At 46.6% G+C, this 19,214-nt stretch overlaps 1 protein-coding gene across 1 annotated transcript; it reads right to left on the bottom strand.

The window, feature by feature from the left end:
* Positions 1 to 12,835: 12,835 nt before the first annotated feature.
* On the bottom strand, positions 12,836 to 14,896 carry LOC138504916 (serine-rich adhesin for platelets-like). Its single transcript, XM_069625317.1, has one exon. It carries the CDS (start codon positions 14,894 to 14,896, stop codon positions 12,836 to 12,838), a length of 2,061 nt encoding a protein of 686 aa, XP_069481418.1.
* Positions 14,897 to 19,214: the final 4,318 nt, after the last annotated feature.

Below are 19,214 nucleotides of genomic sequence, written 5' to 3'. Positions count from 1 at the left end.
ATTATGTGTTGAGCAGAGCTGAATGAGGATCTTGTGAGATTAAGAGATATTGAATGTGAGCATATGGCCTCCGTGTATGCAATGGATGGGGATGCAGAATAACTTTGACACCAAATGAACGAACCAACTCAGGAAGATGGCAAAGGTGCTGTTTTATTTACAATTATCTAAAACAGGGAATTACAACAGACATCAACAGACGTTTGCTCGAGCTCTGGACGATTTTCCTTATGTGAAAGAAATATGTCAGCAGGACGTCATACTACATGGCAAAAAATAGAAAACCAGTCAAGGGATGGGATTGGTTAAGGGAGACATCTAAGTGTACATTGCATAGGGACTCGGATTGTGACTGGCTGCCCACTGTGAGGTGGACTACTTATGACTACCTCTAAAAAACATGTAATCTTTAACACTATTAAGTACCTGGGTTTTCATTGGTCTTCACACTATAAGGCCCTTTGTTATATGCCCTCTATAATTGGTTAGCATGCTCGTGCTTGGTTCACTTAGCAGCTCGTAAGCTAAGACCCAGGTGCCAGGAGGTGGATTTAACTTTACCTCCCCACCCAATTACCCCATCATCTCTCATCACCCATGCTTTCTGCCATGAAGATTGTCTTTGAACTTGGTCTTGCAAAATATTCTTGTCTCTGGGAATATATGGAAGTGCGATCATGCACTATCATTGTTCTAGGACTCCATGCTCAACTCTATTTCCATCCTTGACTCACGTCATAGGAGACCATAATTTGGTCCATTTTGCAGCATTAGAATGCCTTAAATGAATAAAACTTGACACGCTTGCTGTTCTTTCTTTCCACCTTAACAAGGGATGACCTTGGCTGCTTCAGCTTTGACACCAGATCAAACAGCTTTGCTATGTTCTTGTAAGATCTCAGCTAATTCTTGCTGTGGCACAGTTCTCTGAATTTCCTCTCCATGGGCCTGGCTTACTAAATTCATGACACTGATGTCCAGCTTCTACACAATGGTGCATTCACCTGCAGTCTGTTTACTACATATAGCCAGCTTCTGTGATCACTTAGTCTACTTGCGTTACAGCATCTGTACAGTTAGTGAACAGCCTGCATTTTCTGCAATCTTCTTTTCACATGTGAAAGTTTACTCGTTTCTTAACTTCATCATCAGTTTCTGTAAGACCCATACATTCTGTTCAGCCAGTAATCTCACTGCGTCATGCTCGTCTCTTGTGACGTCACTGGCTTCTCTTTCACTCTTTTTCAAATTCCTTCAGGGAGTTCCTCCCTCAGATTATCGTCTCTTCGAGGAATACATTTGATAGGGTTTTCTTAATGGATACCTTCTTTCGAATACTCGCCGTGGTATGGTCACAAAAGATGGTGTCAAGCATGGCACAATCTCAGGCTTCCAACATATAGGAGGTAGGGGGTGGGATTTCCCGCAGAGGCATGCAGCTGCTCCTTCTCACATAGCTAGCCAGATAGTGTGAAGATGCTGAGCGGAGGTGAGCGAGAGTCTTGGGAGCTTAAGCATAATTGCATAGCAAGTCACCCAGTGCGAAGGCTGTGAACGGAGGTGAATGAGGATTTTAGGATGTTACGCGATATTGCACAGCTATTCACATAGCATGAAACCCATACATGGAGGTGAGCAGGGATCTTTGGAAGGGTAAGTGATATTGAATAGCTTTCCACAATTGGTGAAGGTGCTGAGCAGAAGTGAGCGAGAATCTCAGGCGAATAAGCTCCATTGCGTTGCTTGCCACGTAGGATAAAAGCCATAAGCGGAGGTGAGCAGGGATCTTGTGAAGATAAGTGATATTGAATAGCTTGCCACACAAGGTGAAGGTGTTGAAGAGAGGCAAATGAAGATATTGTGAGGATAAGCAAAATCCCAAAGCTAGCCACATAGGATGAAAACCATAAGCGGAGGTGAGGAAGGATCTCGGGAAAGTAAGTGATATTGAATAGCTAGGCACGCAGGGTGAAGGTGTTGAGCAGAGGTGAGTGAGGATCTTTGGAGGATAAGGGATATTGCACAGGTAGATGCCCAGAGTGAAGGTGGAGAGTGGAGGTGAGCGAGAATCTTGAAAAGGTAAGTTATATTGAATAGATTGCCACACAGGGTGAAGGAGTTGAGCAGAGGTGAGCAAGGAACTTGTGAGGATAAATGGCATTGCACAGCTTGTAGCCAAGAGTGAAGGTGGAGAGCGGAGGTGTGCGAGGATCTTGAAAAGGTATGTGATATTGAATAGCTTGCCACACAGGGTGAAGGTGTTGAACAGAGGTGAGCGAGGATCTTGAGAGGATAAGTGACACTGCACAGCTAGCGTTGTATGATGAAAACTATAAGCGGAGGTGAACAAGGCTCCTGCTGGGATCGTAAGTGATATTGAATAGCTTCCCACAATGGGTGAAGGTGTTAAGAAGAGGAGAGCGAGGAACTTTGGAGGGTAAGCGACATTGCACAGCTAGCCACCCAGAGTGTGAGGTGAAGAGCGCAGGTGAGCTAGGATCTTGGGAAGGTAAGTGATATTGAATTGCTAGTCACAAAGGTTGAAGGTGCTGAGCACAGGTGAGCAAGGATCTTGGGAGGATAAGCGACACTGCATAGGTGCCACATAGAATGAAAGCCATAAGCGGAGGTGAGCAGGGATCTTGTGAAGGTAAGTGATATTGAATCACCAGCCACACAGGGTTTCGGTGTTGAGCAGAGGTGAACGAGAATCCTGGGAGGTTGGAGAGGGTATGGGTAGCCAAGTTCAAAACATTGTTGAGAGGGGCAAAGGAATTGAGGGGCGTTTTCTTGGCAGTCTTCTGTGGACCAGGCTGGTGATGAGTCTTTTTTGGTTGAGTAAAATGTGAGATAGGCACAGACTTCTACAAATGTTCCGAATGATAATCCTAGCAGCCTTAGGACTGGGGCCGCAGAGGTGCTGTACTTTCAGGCCACTATAAAAGAGGCCCAGATTTATACATCTTGGGGGAAGGGGTTTAGGAGGTCAGAGCGTCAGGAGCAAAGGACACCATTTTAGGCACACTGATTTTAAAACTCTTCTTTGGTCTTTGACCACCAATAGTCTTATTGTACTTATAAAACAGACGCCTTGGCGGGGAGAGAGATTTAAGAATTGTGCTGAGACCATGTAAAAGACGGGTTGACTCTTGAGTACTAGTTTAACGAAAGACAAACGTGCGTATATAGCGCGATATTGAGACGTTCTGCGCTGAGCAATCGGAAGTCCACTCGGTCTCATGGCCGGCCAATCAACCCCTTCCTCTGGAAGCACGCCCCCCCTGCAGCCGTCAATAAGTGCAGTTAATCTTACAAATTAGGGACCAGAGCTCCTGCTGGCTAATTGATTGGGCTCTTGATTTGACATTTTCAGAAACTATTTAAAGAGCAGGCCTGTGGCCGCGGAAAACATAACAATATTCAATTTTGCTCGGAGTGATATGCAATGCTGGGCTTTAGTCGGAAATGTGTTTTCGCAGCGCATACGACCCTGCACCCCTTTACAGTACAACACCCCTTTACAGTACAGCACCCCGCCCCATGACACCACAATTACATATCGCTGACCATTTGCACAGAACACAACCCAAATGGCCTTAGGCTTGTATTTCTCCATGCACTCAATGCTGACTTGAGTCATTCTCGAAAGGATGCAAGTTTGAGGTAGCCTCGCCGATGCAGCCGGGGGACAGAACTCCAGGGGTCTGTGTAAACGCAGGGTCTGTACACTACAGCTCCCAAAATCCCTCAACCATGACTACGATGAGTAGGGATGCTGAGAGTTGCAGTCCACAACCTCAGGGGAGCCAAAGGGTGCAGGCCACGCCCCCAATGAAATATTTTACTGGTGAGAGGGAATAATGATTTCCAAGGAGCCTTGAGTTGGATTGGGTGCTCGTACAGTTCAGCACATGGGTGCTCTCCTTGAACAAGGTAATGTGCACCCCCTCAAAAAACTAAAATGGGGATGGGGTAATTATTGCTCTTTGGACACTGTCAAGCGTTGGGCACAGTCTTACAGAATGTTTGCCAGTTGGGCTGGCCCTTTACACTTCCTGTTGAATCATTTGCTGTCTTTCGCCAGATTTCACCCCTATCACACTGCTTTTCAATCTCCATCACACTGCTTCCCCATCACACGGCTTCTCCATCACACTGCTTTCTCATCACATTGCTTCTCCATCACACTGCTTCTCCATCACACGGCTTCTCCATCACACTGCTTCCCCATCAAACTGTTCTGCATCACTCTGCTTCTTCATCACCCTGCTTCTCCATCATCATGCTTCCCCATCACATGGCTTCACCATCACGCTGCTTTTTCATCTCCCTGCTTCCCCATCACACGCCTTTACCATCACACTGCTTCCTCATCACATTGCTTCTCCATCACTCTATTTCCTCATCACACTGCTTGCCCATCACGCTGCTTCCCCATCACACTGCTACTCCATCACACTGCTTCTCCATCACCCTACTTCCCCATCACATGGCTTCACATCACACTGCTTCCTCATCACATTGCTTCCCATTCAACCTGTTTCCTCATCACACTGCTTCCCCATCACGCCGCTTCCCCATCACACTGCTACTCCATCACACTGCTTCTCCATCACCCTACTTCCCCATCACATGGCTTCTCCATCACCCTGTTTCCTCATCACACTGCTTCTCCATCACGCTTCTTCCCCATCACACTGCTACTCCATCACACTGCTTATCCATCACACGGATGTTCCATCACACTGCTTCCCCATCACCCTGCTTCTCTATCACCCTGCTTCTCTATCACCCTGCTTCCCCATCACACAGCCTCTCCATCACACATCTTCTCCATCACACTGCTTCTCCATCACATGGCTTCTCCATCACACTGCTTCCTAATCACACTGCTTCTCCACTACCCTGTTTCCTCATCACACTGCTTTCCTATCACACTGCTACGCCATCACACTCCTGCTCCATCACACTGCTTCTCCATCTCACTGATTCCCCATCACTCTGCTTCTCCATCACCCTGATTCCCCAATCACATGGCTTCGACATTACACTGCATTCTCATCACACTGCTTCCCCATCACACTGGTACTCCATCACACGGCTTCTCCATCACACAGCTTCTCCATCACATGGCTTTCCCTTCACAATGCTTCCCCTTCGCACTGTATCTCTATCACACAGTTTCCCCATCACACTACTTTCTCATCACACTGCTTCCCCACCACACTGATTCCCCATCACACTGATTCCCCATCACACTGATTATTCATCACACTGCTTCTTCATCACACTGCTTCCCCATCACACTGTTACTGCATCACACTGCTTCTCCGGCACTCTGCTTCTCCATCACCCTGATTCTCCATCACCCTGCTTCCCCATCACACTGCTTATCCATCACACTGCTTCCTCAACACACTGCTACTCCATCACACTGCTTCTCAAGCACACTGCATCCCCATCGCACTGGTTCCCCATCACACTGATTATTCATCACACTACTTCTTCACCACACTGCTTATCCCTCACTCTGCTTCTTCATCACACTGCTTCCCCATCACACTGCTTCCCCATCACACAGTTTCTCTATTACACTGCTATCCCATCACACTGCTAATCCAACACACTACTTACCCATCAGGCGGCTTCTCCATCACACAGCTTCCCCATCACAATGTTTCCCCATCACACTGCTTCTCCATTACCCTGCTTCCCCATCACATGGCTTCGCCATCACACTGCTTTTTAATCACACTGCTTATCCCTCACACTGCTTCTTCACCACAATGCTTCTCCATCACACTGCTACTCCATCACACGGTTTCTCCATCAAACTGCTTTCCCATCACGCTGCTTCCCCATCACACTGCTTCCCCATCACACAGCTTCTCCATCACACGGCTTACCCTTCACAATGCTTCCCCATCACACTGCTTCTCCATTGCACTGCTTCCCCACCACACTACTTTCTCATCACACTGCTTCCCATCACACTGCTTCCCTATCACACTGCTTATTCATCACACTGCTTATTCATCGCAGTGCTTCCCCATCACACTGCTACTGCATCACAGTGCTTCTCCAGAACTATGCTTCTCCATCACCCTGCTTCTCCATCACCCTCTTCCCCGTCACACTGCTTATCCATCCCACTGCTTCCTCAACACACTGCTACTCCAGCACACTGCTTCTCCAGCACACTGCTTCCCCATCACACTGCTTCTCATCACAAAGCTTCCTCATCACACTGCTTCGCCATCACACTGCTTCCCTGTCGCACTGCTTCTTCATCACACTGCTTATCCCTCACACTGCTCCTTCATCACACTGCTTCCCCATCACACTGCTACTCCATCATACGGCTTCTTCATTACACTGCTTTCCCATCATGCTGCTAATCCATCACACTGCTTCCCCATCACACGGCTTCTCCATCACACGGCTTCCCCATCACAAAGCATCCCCATCACACTGCTTCTCCATCACACTGCTTCCCCATCACACTACTTCTTCATCACACTGCTTCCCACCACACTGAATCCTCATTACACTGCTTATTCATTCCACTGCTTCCCCATCACACTGCTTCTTCATCACAATACTACTGCATCACACTGCTTCTCCATCACACTGCTACTTTTAGCTGACTGCTTGCCTCTTCTTCTGCTACTCCATCCTCAGCTGAGCCACTGTGTTTCTATTGTCCAAGACAGTGACAATTGAGTGCCCTATGTAGTGTGAATAAAAGAAAGATGGTGCAAGGAAAAGAAGAAGACGGTTCCACGGGGTGGCAGCCCACACAGAGGCAGCCCAGTGACCACATTACTCATTTGGATCAATGGGACGATGAGTGCTGTTTGTCATGGAGGTGATGACTCAGTACCACATTTTCTAAATACCTATAGTCATTATGGAGGGGGTACCCCCTGTGGTATTGCCATTATTAGCATGGAGGGGTAGTGGTAACCCCTGTGGTAATGCCATTGTTAGCATGGAGGGGTAGTCGTAACCCCTGTGGTAATGTCATTGTTAGCATGGAGGGGTTACCCCTGTGGTAATGTCATTGTTAGCATGGAGGGGTACCCCCTGTGGTAATGCGATAGTTAGCATGGAGGGGTACACCCTGTGGTAATGCTATAGTAAGCATGGAGGGGGTACCCCTGTGGTAATTCTATAGTTAGCATGAAGGTGTACCCCCTGTGGTAATGCCATTGTTAGCATGGAGGGATACCCCCTGTGGTAATTCTATAGTTAGCATGAAGGTGTACCCCCTGTCCTAATGCCATTGTTAGCATGGAGGGGTACCCCGGTGGTAATGGCAGTGTTAGCATGGAGGCATGGAGGGGGTACCCCCAGTGGTAATGTCAGTGTTAGCATGGAGGGGTACCCCCCGTGGTAAAGCCATTGTTAACATTGAGGGGTACCCCTGTGGTAATGCCATTGTTAGCATGGAGGGGTACAGGTACTCCCTGTGGTAATGCCATTGTTAGCATGGAGGAGTACCCCTAAGGTAATGCCATTGTTAACATTGAGGGGTACCCCTGTGGTAATGTTAGCATGGAGGGGTACCCCATGTGGTAATGCCATAGTTAGCATGAAGGGGGTACCCCCTGTGGTAATGCCATTGTTAGCATTACGTGGTACCCCCTGTGATAATGCATGATTAGCATGGAGGGGTACCCCTGTGGTAATGTCATTGTTAGCATGGAGGGGTACCCCCGTGGTAAAGCCATTGTTAACATTGAGGGGTACCCCTGTGGTAATGCCATTGTGAGCATGGAGGAGTACCCCTAAGGTAATGCCATTGTTAACATTGAGGGGTACCCCTGTGGTAATGTTAGCATGCAGGGGTACCCCATGTGGTGATGCTATAGTTAGCATGGAGGGGGTACCCCTGTGGTAATGCCATTATTAGTATGGAGGGGTACCCCCTGTGGTAATGCTATAGTTAGCATGAAGGGGGTACCCCTGTGGTAATGTCATTGTTAGCATGGAGGGGTACGCCCCATGGTAATGCCATTGTTAGCATGGAGGGGTACGCCCTGTGGTAATGCCATTGTTAGCATGGAGGGGGTACCCCCTGTGGTAATGTCATTGTTAGCATTAAGTGGTACCCCCTGTGATAATGCATGATTAGCTTGGAGGGGTACCCCTGTGGTAGTGTCATTGTTATCATTGAGAGGTACCCCCTGTGGTAATGCTATAGTTAGCATGGAGGGGGTACCCCTGTGGTAATGTCATTGTTAGCATGGAGGGGTACCCCCCGTGGTAAAGCCATTGTTAACATTGAGGGGTACCCCTGTGGTAATGCCATTGTGAGCATGGAGGAGTACCCCTAAGGTAATGCCATTGTTAACATTGAGGGGTACCCCTGTGGTAATATTAGCATGGAGGGGTACCCCATGTGGTGATGCTATAGTTAGCATGCAGGGGGTACCCTTGTGGTAATGCCATTTTTTTTATTTTTTATTTATTTATTTTTTTATTGAAACACCAGTCTGACATGTCTCAATGCGAGCATTGTGACATCAGACTTTTATTACAATGTGGTCCTATGTATCCAAAAAGAAGGAAGAAGACGAAAAAAAAGGACTTCTCCAAAACAAGCAAAGGTCCATCAGACTATTACCGTCCGCTCGAGCCACTTCTGAAAATCCTGGATGAAACGTTGTTTCAAATAAAGTTTATGTCGAGACGTAGAGAGTCCAAGTAGTCAACTACGGCACAGCTTAATTTTTTATACAGTGTCCGGCTGCCGCATATGACCACCAATCTTGACTAATACAGTCCACAGGAATAACATTTCCCAGATGTGTCATCCGTTTGGCGGTGGTTTCTTTGCATCTAGTGAGGAGATGTTCAGAAGTTTCGGTTTCACAGTGACAGAAACGACATATATTGTTACTCACTTCTTTAAAGTGACGACTCCACATCATTTCTTTCGTTTTTATGGCATTTAAACGAAACCTTAAGAACTGCTCACGATGATGTCGAGACGGGCAGTGTTTTAGGTAGTTGCTTGTAACATTTAGCTTAAGTGCCCCAACTCCAGCGTCTAAGGTGGTCGGTTTCAAGAGACGTGAGTCATTGTTCGAAATCCAGCACCATTGTTCGAACTTTTTTTTTGCTAGTTGTGGTCTCTCTAGTAGATCATTCAGGTTGAGATCAGCAATGGCTAAGATTCTCAGCATGATTTGCTTCCACTCATCGAGAATTCTCGAATTCCCTGTGTTACATGTCGCAGAGAAAATTTGGAATGCAGGGGCTGTCGGAGACAAATTCATCTTTCGCATTACTGTTAGGGACTTCCACATTACATGCGAATGTAGAGAATTCAGTGAAAGTTTGTATCTGATTTGGGTCATTGATATATAGGTTGGAAGCTTCAGAACACGCCGCCAGAAGATTCCTTCCAATTTATGCCAAAACGAGACATCTATGTTCCAACCGGATTCTGATCCAAAGGTGATTGCTGGAACTACCTTTTGGGTATAGAAAATCAAGAGCGGTGTTAAAGTGAACTTGCCAAACATTTTGTTCAGCAACTGTCCCTGAATGCCAAATTGAGTCATACGATTGACCATGTCAACCTTCCAGTGATGTTCATGGACTGAGTTGTTAAAGATGATTCCCAAATATCTGATTGAATTGACTGTTTCAAGACAGATGTCATCGATTTTCCACTTGAAGGTTTTTTGTCTTTTCGGACGATTTTGGCTAATAATAATGATCTTAGTTTTTTCAATATTTAGCTCCAGGTCATTTTTGTGCAGGTAGTTATGAAGGTTTGTTAAGTGGCGTTGCAAGCCTATCTCGGTTCTGTCCAGTAAAACCACATCATCAGCATATATTATGCATCCTACTTCGATGTTATTCAGTTTTGGTGGAAAACATTGCACATCTTTGCGATGAGCAGGGATGTCAGAAATAAACAATTTAAAGAGTTCAGTAGCTAATGGGCATCCCTGTTTCACACCTATGCTGGTTGGTATCCGCTTGGATAGGGTGCCTTCGTTGTTTAGTCTTATGCTGACGGTGGTTTGCGTATATAGTGCTCTAATTGGCTCGATGAGGTTTCTTGGACAGTTCCAATTTGCCAGTTTTTGCCACAGTTTGTTTCGGTTTACACTGTCGAAAGCACCCCTCAGATCTATGAAGGCGAGAAATAGTCTCGTCTTTGCCTTTTGGCTTTCTAATTTGAGAATGTTTAGGAGCACCAGGTTCACCTCCACCCCCACGCCTTTGGTATAATGTTTGCCGGATATCAGGGATTTGTTCTGACATAGACCACGCAGCCAGCCTTTGACGTAAAAAAGATGCAAAGATTTTACCTATAGTGTCCAACAGGGCAATCGGGCGATAGTTGATTGGATCCGCCCGATTGCCCTTTTTGTAGATTGGCACTATGATTGCGTCCCGCCAGGAGTCAGGTATCGTTGCTGATGTAAGCACACAGGCGAACAATAGTTCGATGAAGATTGCCCATTGCTCCTCGTTCTTTTTCAACATCATGTTTGATATTAAATCTGGGCCTGCTGCGTGGGAATTTTTCAGGGATCGTATGGCGAGTCTTATGTCTGGTCCTGTTATTCGAGGTTCCCAAGATATTGTCTCTTGTGCAGGTTTTCTAGCGTCCTCATTAGCTGTTTTACAAAAGATGTTGCCATAATGCTGTTCCCATGAGTCGGCATCAATCTCGTTCGATGGTAGTGACTGGTGCTTCGAGTTTCCTGTGTTCAAAATTGCCCAGATTTCTCGGGAATTCTTTTGGACTAAATGCCTCATCAGGTACTCAGCTTGATCTTGCTCAATTATCGATTTTTGCGATTTTAACCAGTTGCGGTATTTTTGGCGACGTATGCGTATGGCGTTGTTGATTGCATTTGTGTCGCTGTCCGATTTGTGGGACTTCTTTAGGGTTCTTATGTCTCGTCTCATCACTTGTTTTGCTTGTGTCAGGATTGAAGATGAGAGGTGTTTATGTTTAGAGCCCATTGTACGATCAGCGGATTTAACTGTGATGAAATCAAATAGTAACGGTGCGTAGTTTACAGACTGTTCAGAGGTCCGGTGTAATTTCTGGCTTATTTTCTCTATCGTTGGTCTATCCATCTTCAGCCGGTTTCCGCCACTGTTTACGGAAATTACGAGATCGTATTTTCTTTGCTCAATCGTCCATTCTACCATACAGGCCAACCGAAGCAGATTGTGATCACTACTTGACATTGAGCTTATTGATAGTCTTATGTCACTTTAAAAGAAACTTTTTGATACCCAAAAGTAATCAATTATTGATTGGGCGTATCGGGATGACCAGGTTTTTTGGGGTGGTTTGTCGCCCGGAACTTGTCCATTTACCATATTGCAATTTCTATTGCATAGCGCCTGCCTCCATTTGGACTCCCGACTTTTTACTTCATCGTGTGATGATAATTTGAACTGCTTGGTTGCATGATCGAATTTGAACCAGGAGCAGTTTAAGTCGCCTGCACAGATTATTGATAGATTCTTGTAGTTTAGCAATGTCTGATCAATGCAGGTTGTTATTGAGTCTATGAATTTTTTGGTGCTTATTTTTGCCGGATTCCAGTAACTATTTATAATAAGCAGATGTTTCCTTGTTTCTTGGTCTTCGTCTGTAGTTTGGAGCAGTGCACTTTGTACGAACGGATTAGGACTGGAGGAATCAACAAGGCGCCACCTGGTGTTTATTTTGATCATAATGACCAAACCAGAAGAGGGTCGCCCCTTTGCATTTTTAATTGCAGGATTTAATAGAGTCTGGAATCCGTCCCTCGATGGTGGCTCGCACAACCATGTCTCCTGAAGACAAATGACAAAGACCCTTTCCAGGTCAGCCTCAAATTTGTTGAATAGATGAGTGAATCCTCTAGTGTTCCATGAAATAAATTCACAAATACACTTTTTACTGCTGATTGATGGCTAACGGTGACCAGAGATGTTAGTGTGGCTGCCATTTTTCACTGGATGATTAAGATTTGTGCATGAGGTTTCTGAGATTGCCATTTCTCTACCAAGCTCAGCACGTCGTTGTTCTTGGGTCCCTTGAAAGGTTCTTTTGTATTGGACATTTCGATGTCGGACCTGAAGCTCGTCGGTTCCACCGATATGTCGAACCCAAATGTTAACAATTCCTCTAGTGCATTCAGAATTGTATTTCAAACTGATCCTGAGGAAATGTGTAGCAGTACCTGGTCACAACACTTTTCAGAAGCATACTCAACTATTTGAATGTCCTCCGACAAAATCGTTCTGAGGGATGGAATGCAAGAGAATAGTTTCAGTACGTTTTTGCGGTTCAGGTTCAAATCATGGTCTTCTCGATGTAGATTTTGTAGTTTCAATTTGCAGATTAGCGAGTTAGCTCCAGATCTCAAAGATGTGGATGCTTTTGATGAGTATCGGACCTGCTTTTTTTCATGCTGTCGGGGATTTTTTGGGTTAAGGCATATAGGCAGATTTAGACAGTCCTCAGGCTTTGTCCACCTATTATCATAGGTTGCCTCCTGTCCCGCTCTTGGATTTAGCCTATGCGAGGATTCATGTTGGATGTCATCGGTGGCCATATTGGAAGGGACGATTGAGCGATCAGCTGTGCCTTCATCAGAGTAAGTAGAAAAGTTGGATATATCGATTACTGATCCCGATGACTTGCTCATGGGACTTTCACGGTCTGCGTCAACTCTTTGTCTCTTGCTTGCCGGAGAGACATGACGGCCTCCTCTACTGTGGTTTGTGACTTCCTGAACAATTTTTTGGTCATCAATTTTTGGCTGTTTAGCTCTTTCGAATAAGCCAGCTCTACAGTCGTGAGTTATGTTTCTGATGAATTTCTGTGACTTTGAATGCTGTACATGTTTTTTAGGGTCTGGCAATTTTTTTCCCAGGCTCTGACTGCCTGCCTTTCGGTTTCTGGGTTGTTTGAACTTGCCTTGTGGAAACCTTTAGTGATTTTGCCAGACCTTTGAAGATTCCAAATGAGGCTGTAGATATTTTGGAAGTCAGTTTTGGATTGAAACAGATTGCTTGTTCGTTCGGAAAAGACACAGAACCACACTCGGGGGGGTTGCACGACCTGGACTCTAGCTTCTTGCTGGCCGGTCGTAGTTGAAGATTCACAAGCTGCATCAGTGTTGTTCGAAATTAAAACATTTGCATTTGTATTCTGTGTTTGAACTTGCAGGTTGTGAGGATCTTTGCTCGATCGTGAGGGCACTTGAAGCTTTGTAGTTTCGATGCTTGGGTTCATCATGGCTGAATGTCTCATCCATTTTACGGCTTCAAGCAAACCGTCGGATAAAGAGTCATTCTGGCAGTGGTGAAGCGCTGCGAGGTCACTTAGGCGCTCTTGCCATCTTAATGTTTGTTCTGCTTCTTGTGTCGACCGTAGTTGCAGGAAGTGTGTCACATAGTCGAATTTATCCATTTTTTCTTTTAGAGTTATTATGAGTGACGTCTGGTCTTTGTAGGCCACGTGGAGTGACTCATACATTTTCAAAAACGGAAGGAGTACCGCAGACGAGGCTGCTAGAACATTATTGTAAATCTGCATTGCAGCTGCTGAGGACAAACTTGGTTTTGACTCAGTGCTGGTTTTGTCTGACAGACTTAAATGTGAACTGTTTGAATTCTCCAAATTGGGATCTTTTGCCAGCGTCGAGGTAGCGGCCGTGGTAATAGGTAATTCCTGAGAAGATTGTAATGTTGTAGACTTTAAGTTCTCATTTCCCGATTTACTGGAGGGGTCCATGTTAAATGTTGGACCTCTTGGCTTGACGTGAGGTGTGCTCGAGGTACTTTCTCCTGTACCACCGCCATTTCGTTTGTCACGTATTGGCGAACAAATTTTATTGAAATTCCCCATCTGCATGTGTCCCATGTTGTCACACAATCTATGAAGGAGATCAGCATGGTCGATGTGATTGCGACTGTATCGTTGGAATGTATGTTGCTGACTGCCTTTTGAAGTTGTGTAGCCATGGAGAGACTGAATGGTATTAGACGTCGTATGTTCCTTGGATTGTAGAAACCGAGGAGCTCTCTGCGGTGTGTCGACAGTTGCCGGAATGGTTCTTACAGTTGCGTGGTCTGTGTCTAAGGTCTGTGTAGTTAATATTATTTCATCAGATTCAAGTAGGCGCCCGTTTCCCTCCTCATCTTGTAAGGCTTCCATTAGTTCTGCATCCGTAAGTTCAAAAGGGGAAAAAAATTCATCAGCTGTTTCTGAGGTGATCTGGTTAGGCGTGGCTTGAGATGTATTGTTAAATGAAAATGTTCTTGGCAAATTTAGGCCAATCGGAAGTAAGTTGTCAAGAGTTAGTAGTGGCCTTTGTTGAGGTACATTTATGTGTGGAACAGCCTTCTCTAATGAATCATTTGTTTCGGCGTCCCCAGGCGTGAGTGCCGGCACAGATCCCTCAGACCCCGCAGCTCCCACTGCCCCCTTTAGGATGGCGTCAGACGTAGTGTGTGCACCTCCGTCAGCTATCTGATTACCAATGGTTTGTAGTGGATATATAAGCAGCGCAGGAGGTGGCACAGGAGCAGTAGGATTAGCTTGAGCAAGACTTGTCAGGGTAAGAGGATTTTCGGAATTTCCTGGTGACAAACAACAGTCATTTGTTACTCGTTCTGACACCTCTTTGCTGCCTGCTGCGCACGTTGTGTTCGTTGTTGGGGCATCAAAGGATTTATCGTGCGAGGGAGAAGTCATAGAGGGGTCGGAAGGGGACACAGCAGTTAACAGTGATTGCTTTGTTCCTGTTAAATCAACCGTTTCAGGTAGCGCTTTAGACGCATGTTTCCGTGAAGCAGTGCTTACCTTTGAAGTGTCTGAAGCCGCGTCTGCCTTCAAGGCTGTCCACGGATTCTGCATCCGTCGTTGTTGAATCGTTTTCCTCCTTGTTTGGGGGCCTCCCTGGCCTGATTGGGCAGTCATTGCAGAGAGTACAATAATGCTAGCCGTAGGCAGACCAGCTGGAACCACCTAAGGTACTCAATATGTAGCCTGTGCGCACCGCACAGAGGGAGTGGGCGCTCAGACGGGATCAAAGAGGTAGTTCCTCCGCAGTCTCCCTGATTATCGCGCCACCAGCGCCAAACAGCCGCTCAACAGCCTCCTGGCCTTTACCCCTGTCAGGCTTAACGCCGCAAGGGTGGTAGCCTCTGTCCTTTGTAGGAGCCCACAATCACGTGATCAAGTCACGTGTCCGATGTTGCCCCGCCTCCTGGCAGCGCGGTGATGCAACGATGTCGGCAAGAGCCTAGAGGCAGCTCGCAATGCCGGGTGAGTAATAGCAGCTTCTTGTCAAAACGAAAGATCTTTTTAGAATGAAGCAGCACCTGTGGTAATGTTAGCATGCAGGGGTACCCCCATGTGGTGATGCTATAGTTAGCATGGAGGGGGTACCCCTGTGGTAATGCCATTATTAGTATGGAGGGGTACCCCCTGTGGTAATGCTATAGTTAGCATGGAGGGGGTACCCCTGTGGTAATGTCATTGTTAGCATGGAGGGGTACGCCCCATGGTAATGCCATTGTTAGCATGGAGGGGTACGCCCTGTGGTAATGCCATTGTTAGCATGTGTGGGGGGTGTGCCCCCTGTGGTACTGTCATTGCAGTACAAACTGCAGACAATGTCTGGCTATCCGGGGGGCAGACCTGGGTTTCCGGACCCTACTGAAGGCTTCCTGCCGCATGCACGCATGCACGGTGGGAGGCATGTGCATGTGCAGGGATTTCTGGTGGATCCGATGCATGTCCTCCGGCATGAAAATCAGGAGCCGTCGCAAATGCATGCAGGTTTTGCATGACGCAGCAGAGAGGGTGGCGGCATCTTAATTCCAATCCATGACCCTCCCTCTGCGCATTCAAAACATTGAGCTTGTAAAAAAAAAAAAACATGTGTAAAACATGTGCACGTGCATTGTATAAACTCGGTTGTTTAAAATGACCACCTCGGCGTGGTGAGCAGTGCCTGCGTTTCAGTGCAGGAAGTGTGCCCCACTGCACTGCGTGATTTACGAACATGGGAATGTATAGTACATGTGCCTTCATTACGTTTGCTTTAATGGCACGTGTGTCGCCCCAAGCCCCTCACTACTGTACCATAAGGACCCACATCATGGGGACAGTTACACTGGTGCGAGTGGCAGTGAGCGAAAAGGAACCAACTTGATACCGTGAAGCCTAGTTTTGGACATGTGAGTGGTATGGCCAGTGGTATAGGGTGGTCATTTACATGGGAATCATTACTCATCTTTTACTTTAGTTTATTTTCTCTCTTCTCTCTCTTTGTTTTTTTTTGTTTTTTTCTACCTCCTTATTTTTTATATTGTCATCATTATGTTGGGGTTAATTGGACACACTGATTGAATGTCTTATCATGCTTTATTTATTTTATCCCTTAATTATTCCTGGCCATGTTGAACGGCATCTCCATTTTGATGGTTTCCTTTTCAATGAATCTATGGCAAAATATATGATTTTCTTTTGAATTTTATGGAAATGGTCTTGGATATGATAATGTGTACCACGGGTGATGCAACTGTAAGGAAAATCATGTTTTGCGTCGGCAATTTATAATTGTGTGGCTTTCCACTAATGTCACGGCGTGGTATATTTTCATTACCAATTGATTATCTTTGGTGTTGATCGGATTATGTGTTGTAACCTGATCCAGTGATTTTGGTTTCCTGTAAATATTTAGCCAATTAAAGGTGCAATAGAACGAGTATAAACATACAGAGCTACTGGCCCTGAGGATGGACAGAGGGTCTGAAACGATTTGGCATGTGTAGCTGCTATTGGCAAAGGCTGTACAATGCATTTGGCATTTTGCAAAAAATACACATTGTTTGGAACATTATTTGGAATTGATCTTAAAACCACAAAGAAGATTAAATACAAAAGGTTCCAAGACCTTGTAACCAATGTTACATCTAGTCATTGGGCCTCATTCCGACCTTGGTGCAAAGGGATACCGGGCACCGGTAACGACACTGGTGCCGGTAATCCCTTTGCGCCCTATTCTGAGGTCCCCCAACGGGACCCGTAACGTATGTTTGGTCAGACCAAACGTACCTTACGGTTCCTGTTAGGGGACCAGGGTGCAAATAACGGCCTTGGCATGTGCCGGGCCGTTATTTGCGCCCTCCCCATTCCCATTGAACCCTACGGGGGCTCAAATGGGAATGAGGATAGCCATTTTCAATGGGGCTTACCGGTCCCGCAAAGGTCGGAATAGACCAGTAAGTCCCCATTGAACCAGGGCGGGGTCAGTACCGTTATTGGAGGCAGTCATGACTACCTCCAATCTCGGAATGAGGCCCATTGACTAGAGTAATGGTGCGCGGACCCGCACCAAAGGTAACCAATACCTTGGTCCACAGTGCTGTCAAAAGGTTTTGATAGTCACGGGCTACAAGACCTTGCATGGATCACCCCACCCCCACCCCCCGAGAGACAGGAAGGTTGGACCTCATGTAGATGGCCACACAGACTACACTGAAGCGGTGTTGGAGCGTGAGGGCATGTTCCTCATGTGAGGGGAGGAGAGCTGAATCAGTTACACTGGCGGGAGAGTTTAGGATGGTGGATGAGGGGTATAGAGGAGGAAGTGTTCTCTACCCAGAAGGTTTAGGCTGCTGAGGATAAAGAGGGGGTCCATCATGAGGCTACTCAGAGGGGAGGACCAGCCAGTGAGGTGCCACGTCAGGTGGTGGTACTTCCTGAGGGCGAGGGGAGCAGGAGGGAGGTGTGGAGGTGGTGGAGAAAGAACATCTTCCTGCTTCTTGATGGAGGGAGCAAGCCATGCACATGAGAAGGCCAGGGAGCAATAACCCGAGCCTTCCTTACACAGCCCACATGTTCCTGGGTGTGGGCCAATGTTGCCATGCCACCAGAGAAGACCATCAGGGGAGGAACCTGAGGCATTCGGAACAGTGGAGAAAGGAAGGGAGATGTATCAGGGGAGGAACCTGAGGCATTCGGAACAGTGGAGAAAGGAAGGGACATGTATCAGGGTAGGAACCTGAGGCATTCTGAACAGTGGAGAAAGGAAGGGACATGGGTTGCACCTGAGTGATGATAGTCATTAGGAATCATTGGAGGATAACCAGGAGGATAGCTCAGCGGCAACGTGCACGCCTTGAAAGCAAGAGAACACGAAGCAACACAGGTTCGATCCCCGGCCCGAGCTTAGAAACCTCTGGGTGTTTAAGCGCGTTAGCTGAGACAAAAAAAATAAAATTACACAAATAAAAAACAAACAATTCCTGTAACAGCGCCTCGATTCCCGCAGCCTGTGTGAGAGCTTTAAAAAAAAAGTAAATGTGCACTGGTGGCACAAGAAAGTGTACAAGGCACGTCCTCATCTAGCAACTGTTTGCTACTATCCCCCGCTCCCGTGGCAATGAGGAAGAGTGTGAAGGCCCCAGCATATCCCAGGACCAGGTTTAAGCATGGTAGCAACTCTCGGCACACAGAACCCAAACGTTTGCCCCCCTCTTGCCTGCGCAACCGATGCCAGTCATGGTCATCTGTGGTCAGGGGCAGAAGACCCCTGTTTCTGGTTCCCATCAAACAAGTGGTTGGAAGAGTTGCACCACTGGCAATGCTCGTTTTGGCAGGACGCCCTGAACTTAATAGTGAAGTGTGGAGGGGCCTTGGGCAGGACGTCTATTAACCAAGTGGAACTCGACCATGTAGTGACTGTAGTCAAACTGAGAAGGCATATGTAGCTTCACCACCCTTCCATACTGTGAGGAATGTAAGTTATGGGGGGGAACTGGCCTTATAGCATTCCCCACCAGCAAAAGTGCCAGTGGTCTTCGTGAGAGCTCTGAGATCTTTAGAAAATGCCCTGTGAAGGAAGGAGCATGAATACCTTAGAGTGTAAACTGTGCCATGTGAAGGGCCCAAGAACCTTAGTGTGTGGCTATGCCCGATGAAAGGGCCCAATAACTTTAGTAGGTGACTGTGCCCTCTGAAAGAGTCAGAGAGGCTTAGTGGGTGAATGACCCTGTGACCCTTAGTTGGTGACTGCCCCCAGTGGGGTAACCTACACATTACAAAGTGTTAATGGATAGCTGCACCCTGTGGGGGAAAAGGAGAATGTTTAACAAGAGTTGTGATCATGAAACAATATGATACAAGGATTCAAAATCATTACTCGCACCATAATCAAGAACAT

This window comes from Ambystoma mexicanum, chromosome 11 (assembly GCF_040938575.1).
Source record: "Ambystoma mexicanum isolate Mex_15411 chromosome 11, UKY_AmexF1_1, whole genome shotgun sequence".
Lineage (NCBI taxonomy): Eukaryota > Metazoa > Chordata > Amphibia > Caudata > Ambystomatidae > Ambystoma > Ambystoma mexicanum.
The sequence above is the reverse complement of the archived record's forward strand: the minus strand, read 5'-3'. Positions and strand labels throughout refer to the sequence as shown.

Coding starts and splice junctions, on each gene's coding strand:
- LOC138504916 (XM_069625317.1), bottom strand. CDS start 14,896: ATGCAGAATCCGTGGACAGCCTTGAAGGCAGACGCGGCTTCAGACACT.